We start from the raw sequence: 10542 nt of genomic DNA, 5'->3' as shown, positions 1-10542 counted from the left end.
GTTTCTCTCAGGTTACTCTCACATGGTGCAGTCTTGATTGCAGTTTGGTGATTGATACAAGAGATAACAGATAGAGCATCACTGAGCAGAACAATGTTGCAGTACCCTCCAAATGTATTGGCAGCCTTGATAAAAATGGATAAAAGACTTAAAATAGATATATTTTTTGCATCTGCATAAATTTACCAAAAATGTAGGGGAAAAACTGTCTGAGCACATTTATTTATTGTTGTTGATACTTTGTACGACCATCTTTTACTATGACAGCACCTTCAAAATTTCACCAAGGGATATTTTCCTGTTTGTACAACATCTCTAGGTCGTCCACAGTCCTGGGTTTTCTCCTGAGGTCAATGGTCTTCAGCTCAGGTATTCTAAAGGATTTAGGTCTTTAGACTTGGAAGCAGTTTTGTGTCTGGTGAACCATTTCTGTGTTGATTTGGCCATATGTTTTGGGTGGCTATCCTGTTGAAAGAGCCAGTGACAACCAATTTATTTAGTTTCTTGTAGATTCTTTATTTAAAATTTTACACAAATTCTCACAAGGTCCCCAGAGGCTTTGGAAGAGAAACAGACGTGCAGCATTACAGATACTCTACTATGGTTAACAATGTCACCATGTGCCATATCCATCCGGGCAGTTGGTTTATTCTCAGTGTGGTCTTTCCAAAACACAATGTCTAGTTAAGGTCCCAGCAGCCTTTGGAAAAACTCCACGTTTATGTTTGTGATGGTAGAATGAAAAATGCCCTTTTTTTCATGTAGATAGCTTCAAAGCTGGTTATAGAGACATGGTCACCCTTTCTTTGGTTCAGTTCTCTAAAAGTGAGATTTGGAGAGGTTTTTTAACATTTCTTACCATCTTTCTCACTCTGTGTAGAGGTGACAAGATACATTCAAAGCCTCGTTCAGCCCAGTGACCAGTGATGAAAAGAAACTGACCTCTGTGTCATGCCATATTTATTTTGTTGGAAAACAAAGGAGTAAACGAATACCAGGGATGAAATTACTGGTTTTAATGATTACTGTTATAAACTTTCATACAGGTAGCAAAACTGTTTTATAATTAACTATTAAAGCTGCATGTGGTAACCACATTGTAACAATCTACAAATTTTGAACCCAGTGTCTCTACCTATATGCAATTATATTTATGTAGCTATAACTTAGACTTTAATACTGAGTACGGAAGTGTTTTTAAAGATGATTTTGTCTTCACTGCATGCAGCAGGAAACAACATTGCTCCCAGCTGCCACTAGCTCCTCAGTGACCAATGTAAAATGAGATAACATTTAGCTAAATGTTTGTAAATGTTCAGAAGGGTCTGGTTTTTCTGTTTAACTTGTTTCTAACTTTTAGATTTTACCGACTACCAGCATTGTAGCCGAGGGTTTACTCCTCAAGGCTGCCAAAGTAATGTGAAAGTTTTGGCCTGAAGCAGTTCAAGGAGTGTCTTGAAACTGTCAATACATCCAATAAACTGAGGCAGAAACATATTTTCAAGCCAAATAATTAAGCTTACAGCATCTTCTTTGCTCATAGAAACACTGCACTCTGACTGCAGTGTGCAATGTCGGCTTAGTAAACACACAAACATATTTTATGAAGGGCCAGTTGTCAAATTTGTTAATATGTAATATACTAGTACCACTACCACTACTCCTAATACTGTCAATAATAACTTTCAAAAATACATCTTTGATGCTGGGTTTTCCCTAAGTGAATTACCTTCAGCCTGCGATAAATTAAAAAAAAAGATTTTTAACACATTTTAACAAACCATAATATTTATGAACCATCATACTAACTTCCATGCATATTGATAAGTAATTAAAAGATCCTTGACACATTGATGAACGTTAAAATAGCTTCACAAATAAAATTCAGCTACTTTTACTTCATAGTTACCAAAATAGTTATTAACCAATTAGTTATTAATCTAGGATTTTCCCCCTGATGAATAAATGTACTCAAATTACAGGTTAAATTCTTCTATTTTTTGTTTTTTTTGTTTGAGATTATGCGACTGCAATTAAATATCATTTTATTTTAAGGCATCTTGCCTATCTTTACCAGCAGTCCCAAATAATGTGGAGGATGCTGCATGTAAAATAAATGGTTGCTCTTTTTTCTTATTGTTCTTGGTGTGTCCAACAAGAAAACAGTAGGAAGCACTGCATTGGAAAAAAGTCATTTATTGATTTCTTATTCTAGGAAAATCCAACTCTATCTTTAATTGCACTAGCGGAGGATGAGACAGTGTTTACTTGGGTTTTCATCAGAACAGAGAGTGACAAGTGAATGTGACAATCTGTTTTGCAGCATTTTAGCGCCTAGACAGAAACCGAAGCACATCAAAAGAGTATAAAGCTTTTTTAAATATAAAATATTTCATCTAAATCATTGGGCTTCTAGTTTAAGGATTTAACTAACCAGAATGTCACCTCACTGTAGACAAAAATCTTCATTATTGCATACATTCATTTGATTATTGTTTCAAATAACAGTTCTTTTAAAGGGCGCTTACACTAGGAATTACCGTCAAATACTGCCGTGTAAGGTTGTTAATATTGGGCCATGAAGAATGTGGACATTAGTGCTGAATTAAATCAAGGCAACACAGAGCAGATGGAGAATTTCTGCATACACATAATCCTGAAACTGTCAGGGAATCAGTTTACTTTTAACACAGTCCACCAAAATAACACGCTTATTTCATTTGGAATGAAATCACTTATAAATCACAGTCCAATAAAGGCGCGGTAGGACATAATTGTCCTCTAAAGATCATCTTGCCAAAAACAATCAGGAATGGACACAAAACTATAGTGACTACCATAAAACATGCTTTTCAGCTACCAGTTTGGCAAGAAAGCATTATTGTACAGTATCTTAGAAATCTCACAGTGAAAAGTTTTCTGTATCCCCTTAAAAGATGAACCTAGAGCTCACACCCAGACACAGGACTCACACACAATGGTAGAAAAATGGTTTATAGCATGTTTACAATCATTCTTTAGGACTTCGGTTTTAGCGCAAACCGTCCATTCTCCATTTCCTACATTTTCCTAACGGTCAGTGCCACAGGGGCCAATGGCCCAGCCGTATATTCAAGTGGACCACAAACAGCCCTGTGGCTAATTGCAGGCTAGAGGGAACAAAGAAACCCTGGATTAAAAACACAAAGGTTGGAGCCAGGGTTGCTGTCGTTGTGTTTTCCTTCTGCATATCTGTAAGTGTTCATTCTCTTTTGTAATAAGAGTTCGGAAAAGTTACCATGGCCTTCGATCTCTTAAAAAGAGGAATAATATAGCTTATATAGTTTATTATAGTGTTGAACTGAATCATCAGACATTTGTTCTTTGGTTATTCTTCTCCTTCATGTTGTCCTTGCATATTTTCTTTGAAGAAAGTTTGCTTAGTTTCTCACAACATAAATAATGACTCCAGATGGTATACTGGTAGTATTGCTTACAAACACAAGCATATCTGCTTCCATTCTAAGGCAAATGGGATTCACTATCTATTGGGGAGGTCACGACCTAGGCTTCAATCTGAGAATGTGACAACACATGGACTCGTCTCTCTGATGACCGCGTCCTGTTCCCTGTGCTCATCACCGAGCTCTCAGTCTCTCTGCAGTCCCTGCCATTTCAGCGCAGTGGGAGTCACCGTTTGGTCGGCTGCCTCTGTCGTTAACTGCCTGGGGGACCACTGGTGAGGAAGTAAGTGGTCATCTCCCCCTTCCCTTTCACCTTGACAACACCTCGACAGTCCAGCTGGTATCCGTTGTTGGCCAGCACATGGTACAAGTCTGTGGTCACCTTGGAGAAGACAGATATTTGACAGTATGTGAGATGTTTAATCAGTCCAGAAGCAAAGACATTGTCAGTCAAAATTTCACTCTACACAATCTTACAGAAACAATACGATGGAGCTTCTGCACATTGCAGTAGTATTCAACCAGTTCAACACTGCAACATATTTTGTCATGTTACAACTACAAAACTTGAATGTATTTTATCCATCGTCTAATTGACTCTGACTGTCTATAAAAGAAAAAACATCCCCACAGCATGATGCTGCCACCACCATATTTCACCCGGGGGAGGATGTATTCAGACTTATGTGGAATGTTAGTTTTCCACCCTACACAGCGGTTTACATGTATCCCAGAAACATTAAATATTGGTGTCACCTGACCAGAACACCTTTTTCCACCTGTTTGCTGTATCTCTTTTGTGGATTAGTTGAAATTGATTTTATTTAGAGAGGCATGGGCTGAACACATATGCAGAGCACCCTTTTCAGATTTTTAGTTTGTAAACGTTTTAAATCCATGTGTCATCTCTCTTCCCCTTTCACAGTGATGCACTTCTTTGTGTTGGTATATAACATAAAATGTCCATAAAATGCATTGAAGTTTGTACTTCTTCAAAACTGTAAACTCTTCAAAACATGGAAAGAAGGTTTAAGTGGTATTCTTCGTAAGGCACTGATAAGATATTTTAAAAGAGATTTCATCTATTTATACTGTTGAAAACTTTAATTATTTGTGCTTTATCAAATATTCAACAATTAAAGTCGCCAACTCTGATGGTTGGTTTTGCACTATTTTTGGACTGTAAATAACTCAGTCGATGAAATCTAAGGAAATAACCAGAAAATTATTATATTTATATTTAATTTAGAAAATGTTTAATTTCATGTATTTCACCTACTCTCTATTTGTATTTTACATATGGAAAATGTTCAGGTTTTTTTTCTCATTTTGCAGTTAAACAAAAAATCCGGATCTTATGATTAAACATTTGGACCTGCAGTAGCACAAACTAACCAAGAGATGGCAGCAATGTTCTTACTTTCCTTTGATCCATCCACCCCAGTCTTCAGCTTTGTATGTGCATGGAACATCTGAGAATATGTTAACATCTGCTATATGTTTATGATTATGACGCTGATCCTGGCCCATGGCCCTGTCTCCAGGGGAAATTTGAATGTAGCTTTCTGCCTGCTCCCAAAGGGACATTAGAGGAGCATATTTGCTGGAACACGACATGCCTGGCACTAACTGGGATTCTTGAAAGATGTCACCTCTGCAAACGCTTAACAATTTTCATTAAATAATATTATCTGTGAGTTGTTTACACTGATCATTAACTCTATTAACTTTGTGTGCAAGTCTTTGAGAAAAAAAAAAACTGAGGTAGACTTCATTTTGATAACGATTTACATATGAAAGGACAGAAGTGACCCACATTTGTGTTGGAACAACCACTGAACAGAGCCTTTATGATTAATTTTCTAGGAATCTCCCAGAGGTGAGAACTTGAGTCGTATAACACAACTTTAATGACTTCCGGCTTTATGAATTCAGAGAAACCCTCGAAACTTAACTCAGACTTGAAAACAAATAGCTTCTGACTTCAATTCGAACTGTTAATGTTTTTACTGTGTGATTCAAGGTAATCACATTTTTTGATCAAGTTTCATCCCACTTTGTTCTTTTTCAGACAAATAAATAAACCATAAATAAACCTTTTAACAGGAATTCAGAAATACTAATAATAATAAGTATTTATTGTTACTCTGTGATTAAGTTAGGTTTGGTTACCCCAGAGTCAAAATTTTAAACTTTTGACTTAGGCTGAATCCCAATTCACACCTTGCCCTTCACTGTCTATCATCTGTCTGCTGTGCAGGTATCTGTACGTTAGACAAATAATGCCATATAAACAAATAAACACAATGCTAAATTCTACCTTCCGGTGGTAAAAGTGTAGGGCTACTATTCTGCTTTTCTTGTGGACTAATTTAGATCACCTCTATTTCAAAATCTAGAACTCTTTGACTTGTCAAATAAAGACTGGAGTATTGTAGACTAAATTCAGGTTCTTTAACGCAATGTTGATGCAGTTTCAGTGCTTTGTTTGGCATATGAGTGGAGTCATTAAGTGGGGTTTGTGATACCAAAGTGCAGAGAAGTTTGCCAGGACACAGGGATGAAGGTAAGAAGGCTTTTAATATCCTTACTCACTGAAAACAGAGCAGGAGTGTAGCATACTCCAACCAGACAATGCAGGACTGATACGACCAGGATACCACAACAGGGTTTACACACACAGGGATGTAACATAAGCAACCAGCCAGGAACAATGATAAAAAAGGAACTTCAATACAGACAGTACAGCAGTGGGAACCAATGAGCAACGAGACCAGACAATCAGGGAAAACTAAGAACAGGTGTGGTAACAGGCAGAGGGAAACAGAGGGTAAACAAAGGACCAGACCAGGTAAATAAACAAAAACATAAACTCAAACACTCAGACATTGGCTGGCATGACAATTAGACCGGGTTTACGAATCACAGTTCTATTTTAGCCTGAACGTTAAGTTGTTTAGAGAGAAATAGCTTGTAAAATGACCGATATTTGATTGTTGAAGGTGTTTGCATCCAGTCACTATATCAAAACTACAATAAAATAAAAAAAAATGCAAAAATTAAAATTTTATTTGGCAAATGAAAGATTACCACATTTATTAGGCGTTACTAGACTTTTGTTCTTTTGAAAATGGAAGGAAGAAAAAAAGTCGAACCCTGTTCAATATTTATAAAAAATTTTTTTCCATAATTATTTAGACCTGGAAAATGATAAAAGGAAAATCCAGATTTTCTTCGCTGCATAGGAACTCTGCCAATGTCTAATTAGAAATGTTCCAATATATTATGTTTAATATTGCTATTCATTATTATTAATCATTATAGAAAAATAGCAAAGATCAAATATTTTATTTATTTATGACCATCCAATCAAGTATTAGAATGAGTAGTTTAATGCTTACAGATGTTTTTCATCTCAACAAGGAAAAAAAGAGAAAAAAGAGTATATCTCTCTTTAAAATATATTGTTGCAAAAACATAAAATACACCGTTATTTTATAGGTTTGATGCATTCTGATAAACTACACTTATGAAACATTATTGAACTTACTTAGTACAACAATGTTTTATAGGTGTAATTCATTCTTTACTCGTACTATTAATTATCAAATGTTTTGACATGCTAAAGTATATTTGCAGTCAGACAAGTTTTAAGTATATTTAAAGATTATTATTTATTAAAAACTTTACTTATTAAAAGTCTGATCTGTCAAAACAATATCAAACAGCTAAATACAGTAAAACTGATTTAATAATCAATAGGGTGCATTTGGCAATACATTTTTGTTCTTCTTGAACCAGCATAAAAATATTGTGCTGTAGGGTTGATAACTGTATACACACCACATCTGGGCATGACCAATCTGTTTACATTATAGAAATGAGAGAGAACTCATCATGCATCTTAAAGGAGTGTCCCGTTTCTCAGTGGAATATTTTAAACACTTCCTGAATTAAGTGCTAAGGGGGGTGGGGGCACTAATGCTAGGAAGTATCCTAGGAAACAGGATTCAGTCTTACTTGTCTTCTAGAATCTCTACTAGGTTTCTAAGTTTGCCAACTGATTCACTACTCACTCACAATCCAATTATAACATTTTTAAATGATCAGTGCTCCCAATAATTGCTTTTACTCTACTGTTTATGATTTTTGTCAGCTGTATTCCCAGAGAGACACAGCCACGTTTGCATAGCCAGTTTTTAGGATTAACAACACATTTGTATGTGTGTTGCTTGCAAAACTATTTTATAGCCAGTTAATGACTGTTGCTCTGTCAGCTGTTCTCACGCATCCACACACAGCTCTCAGTGCAGAAGACTGAAACACTAGCCATTCTGTTTAACGTGGATCAAAACAAAGTTCCTGAGAACTACTTTTTTTGCAAGTTTTGGAAGCACAAAATGAACTAGAATTCCACTGAAATATGTTAATCGCCAAACTATCAACAAGTCTTATCAAAACAGAATAAACATGCTAACATTAGCATAGCACAGCAGCAAACTGCTACTAAGAAAAACAGTGGGAAAAAATATTCCAGAAACTATGTGCATCTTTTCCCCCCTATTTTTATAGGACCAATTCACACCAAATTTAACCTCAAGCTCATATTCATACAGATACAGACAGGTAACTTGGGTTTAAGTGCTTTCACCAAGGGTTCATAATCATGTGGCAGTGTAGGAAGCTGGAATAGAACCCACATCTTTCCAACTGCAAGAATGACTACACTTCCCAGTGAGCCAGCAACACCTCAGGAAAGCCATAGTACCCTTCTTCACTGAGTTAACCTGCATTTGGGCAGCATACTGAAACCATCCTAAAAGGAACTTTATTTAGGACAAAGTACCTACTGCTGCTAAGAAAAAAGAGACTGCAGTGTCCTGAATGTCGCTGTTGAGAGAGTTATATGTAATACTGATAAAATATAGTGTTTTTTTTACTGCACACTGAAGTGGGTTTTAAACATTTATTTTGTAAGTTTTGTATCCAGCTTTGTCCTTATCAGGACATCTCTATTGAAGACTAGGTTGCCTTATATTGTATTTTTTTTAGGTATTTTAAATGCAACCATGGTGAAAACTATTATAAACCACTAGTTTTTTTCTTTTTTATCTTATCAACACATTTTTTTCCTTTTGGATTTGTTGTGATTCGTTGCTGTTTTTTACAGTGCAAAACAACTAAACTAAAATTATAACTTTGTTGTGGTATACAAGTACAAACTTTGGAGCAGTTTCTGAACACAGTCTAGTCCGAACAATGTACCTGGATGTAGTCTGGTACTCCTGTGCTGTCCATTCGGCTGGCCACATTGACCGTGTTTCCCCAGATGTCATACTGGGGTTTCGTGGCTCCAATCACCCCCGCCACAACAGGTCCCATGTTCAACCCTTAAAACAAATTGTGCAGCAAGTTACACTATCTAAAGAAAATCCTGCTGCTGATTAACTAATTTGTGGAAGATTAAACCTACAGAAGATTTATCAGGCAATTCTTCAGGAGCTATTTCCTCTAGCTTCCAAGCTTACCTATCTTCATCTGGAAGTTGTTGAAGGAATGCTCATTGATATACTTCATCTGCTCTCTCAGCCTCATAGCATAGTCAGCCAGAGCCAGGATGTGTGAACGGCCCTCTCTGTCGTAGGTGGTGACGTTGAGGCCAGAGGCTGCCATATAGGTGGAGCCGATGGTTTTGATTTTCTCCAGCTGACGGAACCTCTCCTCACTGATTATCTGGAGATGGGTGGTAAAACATGCATGAGGACAAGAGCTGTTGCTGTACTTTAGCTCCATGCCAACTTATAAAGAGGTAAAATAAGTAACAGATACCAGCAAAATGTTTACTATTACCAGGATAAAATCTGTTTTTCTTGCATTGCTTAAGTTGCATGACTTGGTCCACTTTTTACCTCGTCAAAGTCGGCGATGATTTCATTAAGCAACCTGAGGCACTCGACCCCCTCGTTGTTCGCCTCCAGCTCCACATAAAACTCAGAGAAGTTGCTGATAGAGGCGAACATGACAGCGACGCACTCACACGACTGGTAGTACAGCTCGTCATTCCTCCGCTCCCTCGCTAGAAAGTGGCCAGCCACGTCCTTGGGCAGGATGTTGTGTAGCAGGCGCCGGTTGTACGCCTGCAACTCCTCCATCTCCTCCTTTTCCTCCGTGGCCTGAGGAGAGAAGAGGGAGTTACACTACCAAATGACTCAAATTCTGAAGTACTCCTATATTTTGTTTTGATTGTTCAGGACATCTTAACATCTTACAGCAGCCCAGGTGAAAATTTATGATGAACTAAAATTTCCTCTAGTCATGCATATTAACCCTCTGACACATGAACACATCATTCATGACTAACCCTTAGCTCTTTGTGCTACATGAGGGCAAAATACCTGTGGTGAAAACAGAAATTTGGATAACCTTAAACAGTACTTTGTTCTCTTCTGCTTTCAATGTAAAAGTAAAACTAATTTACCTGCAGCTTCCAGAGGAAGTCGAGGCGTGCAGTGGACTCCACCTGTTGGCCGTGCAAATAGAGAGCCAGAACAAAAACCATCAGGACTATAGGGATCATGACCCTCAGGGACACCTTGGTCACATTCCCCGGGCTGAAAAACGAATAAAAGTATTAATTCATCTCTTGCTTTGGAATAAATACACATGTCCCAAGATATACCATGCCAGTCAAAATGGTACATACACGTATTATATGAATAAATGTCTTGTTGATGTTTGACTTTGATGCATTTCAATCATTGTTTTCCAGGATGGAATTATTAAACAGCATAAAACCTTAATTATTTTAATAAGAAGAATTTAATACATGAGTTAATTCAATGCAAATTCTTTCCACAGGTGATAAAGTGTACATACACCTCAAGCATATACTCTCCCACTATATATTAGTGAATGTCTCTTAGCAATAAGTCGAACAGTTTTTGTAGCAATGATCAAACTCCTGGTAACATTCTCCAAAAACTGAATGTGTGGATAATTCAAGGGGAAGCTTTAAAAACAAAGACCACTGTGCCAGCTTTCACACACGGTGGTTGCAGTATCAGGCTGTGGAGCTGTTTCAGTGCCAGTGACAAGATTA

At 37.1% G+C, this 10542-nt stretch overlaps 1 protein-coding gene across 1 annotated transcript in view; it reads right to left on the bottom strand.

The window, feature by feature from the left end:
• Window positions 1-2176: 2176 nt before the first annotated feature.
• Window positions 2177-10542, bottom strand: part of LOC124871149 (adenylate cyclase type 6-like) — a 53933-nt gene continuing 45567 nt past the window's right edge. The window contains exons 18-22 of the mRNA XM_047370215.1: window positions 9922-10054; window positions 9353-9616; window positions 8972-9176; window positions 8709-8833; window positions 2177-3825 (exon numbers count right to left, since the gene is read on the bottom strand). Of these exons, the coding sequence (XP_047226171.1) occupies window positions 3697-3825; window positions 8709-8833; window positions 8972-9176; window positions 9353-9616; window positions 9922-10054 (856 nt within the window). The 3' untranslated portion in view covers window positions 2177-3696. The remainder of the gene's footprint in view (window positions 3826-8708; window positions 8834-8971; window positions 9177-9352; window positions 9617-9921; window positions 10055-10542) is intronic.

The sequence above is a fragment of the Girardinichthys multiradiatus genome, chromosome 1, assembly GCF_021462225.1.
Source record: "Girardinichthys multiradiatus isolate DD_20200921_A chromosome 1, DD_fGirMul_XY1, whole genome shotgun sequence".
NCBI lineage: Eukaryota > Metazoa > Chordata > Actinopteri > Cyprinodontiformes > Goodeidae > Girardinichthys > Girardinichthys multiradiatus.
The sequence above is the reverse complement of the archived record's forward strand: the minus strand, read 5'-3'. Positions and strand labels throughout refer to the sequence as shown.